The sequence below is a fragment of the Aethalodelphis obliquidens genome, unplaced genomic scaffold (genome assembly GCF_003676395.1).
Source record: "Aethalodelphis obliquidens isolate GAN/ISIS:26980383/991018 unplaced genomic scaffold, ASM367639v1 scaffold53, whole genome shotgun sequence".
Classification (NCBI taxonomy): Eukaryota; Metazoa; Chordata; class Mammalia; order Artiodactyla; family Delphinidae; genus Aethalodelphis; species Aethalodelphis obliquidens.
The window spans coordinates 6,155,606-6,156,795 of record NW_020837997.1 but is presented as its reverse complement, the minus strand read 5'-3'; the positions used below and the strand labels follow the sequence as shown (position 1 = coordinate 6,156,795).

The window sequence follows — 1,190 nt, the reverse complement described above, 5'->3', positions numbered from 1 at the left end:
GTGTGTGTGTGTGTGTGTGTGTGTGTGTGTGTGTGTGTATGTTGTGGGGTGACCCAGCCCATGCCCAGGTGGGATTCCAGGTATAAGAGAATCCCCAGTCTGTTGACATGGACACTCCCCACCTGGGATAAGGTTCCACCTGGCAGCCGGGTGGCCGTGTGGGTCCCCCATCCCCTGACCTAATGAGGTGACTCTGGCACTTCCGGCAACAGGTGACAATCTGGGTGGCGTCGGGACCATCGTAAAGCTCAGTCTGGAGGTGGGGGCGGCTGGAGCTTTGTTGTGCGGGGGAGAGGAACGGGCCGGGCGGCCTCCTCCCTTCCCGGGGCACCGCGCCAGGCACCTGCTCAGGTGGAGCTGCACCTGCCCGGAACCGAACGCTGGGAGGGAGAACGAGTGGCAGGGTCGACAGGCACCGGGATGCACAGCCAGCCACAGACACCTGAATTCTAGCCTCCGCCGCGCCCCCTCTAATTCTTGGGGAAGGGCGGAGCTTGGGGGTGCTTCAGGACCTCCCCGCTCCCCCCTTGTGCGTACCTCCACCAGCCGAGAAGGGGACTGTGCTGGCTCCACGGTGCCGGCCCAGGGAGGGGGCGCCCAGTGCTCGGGGGAGGGGGGGACCCGTCCTGGCCGCCCCGATCCCGGGGGCTCCGGCAGCGCGCGGGCGGGGGTCCCCGGCGCCGGCTGGCCGCCAGGGGGCTGAGGACGCAGGTGCGCCTACCTGCAAAGCATCGCTGGCCATGTCCACGCGCCGTCCGCCAGGGGTCCCCGCGCGGAGAGAGGGGCGGTGAGAGGAGCGTGCGTACGCCCCACGCGGGGCGGGGAGGGGGCGGGCGCGGCGCGACCCCCCCGCCCCGGGCGCACGGCCCTCTCCGGCCTGCTCGGCTCTAGCCCCGCCTGGCCTGGCCGCCGTGTCCGTGCGCCTCGCCCTCCGGCCCCAGCTGCCGCTTGGCTCGGTCACGTGACCGCTTAGGTCGGCGCCCGAGGAGGGGGCGGGGCCGAGGGGGTGCGGCTCCCGGCGGCCCCCGGGGCTGCGGGGTCCTGCCTGCCGGACGGCCCCCTCCCCGGCCGAGAGCGCGTCGTCGTCTTCCCCAGCCTTTTTCTCTTTCTGAATCCTCCTTCTGCCCACGGGTGCTCCGTTTGAGCGCGCAGGAACCCGAAGAAAAGAGTGAGCCACGTTAAAGCGGGGA

General features: G+C 70.8%; 1 protein-coding gene across 1 annotated transcript in view; it reads right to left on the bottom strand.

Moving 5' to 3' along the window:
- PKN1 (protein kinase N1) overlaps window positions 1–929 on the bottom strand; it is a 23,401-nt gene extending 22,472 nt beyond the window's left edge. The window contains exon 1 of the mRNA XM_027084995.1: window positions 722–929. Coding sequence (XP_026940796.1) covers window positions 722–742 — 21 coding nt within the window. The 5' untranslated portion in view covers window positions 743–929. The remainder of the gene's footprint in view (window positions 1–721) is intronic.
- Window positions 930–1,190: the final 261 nt, after the last annotated feature.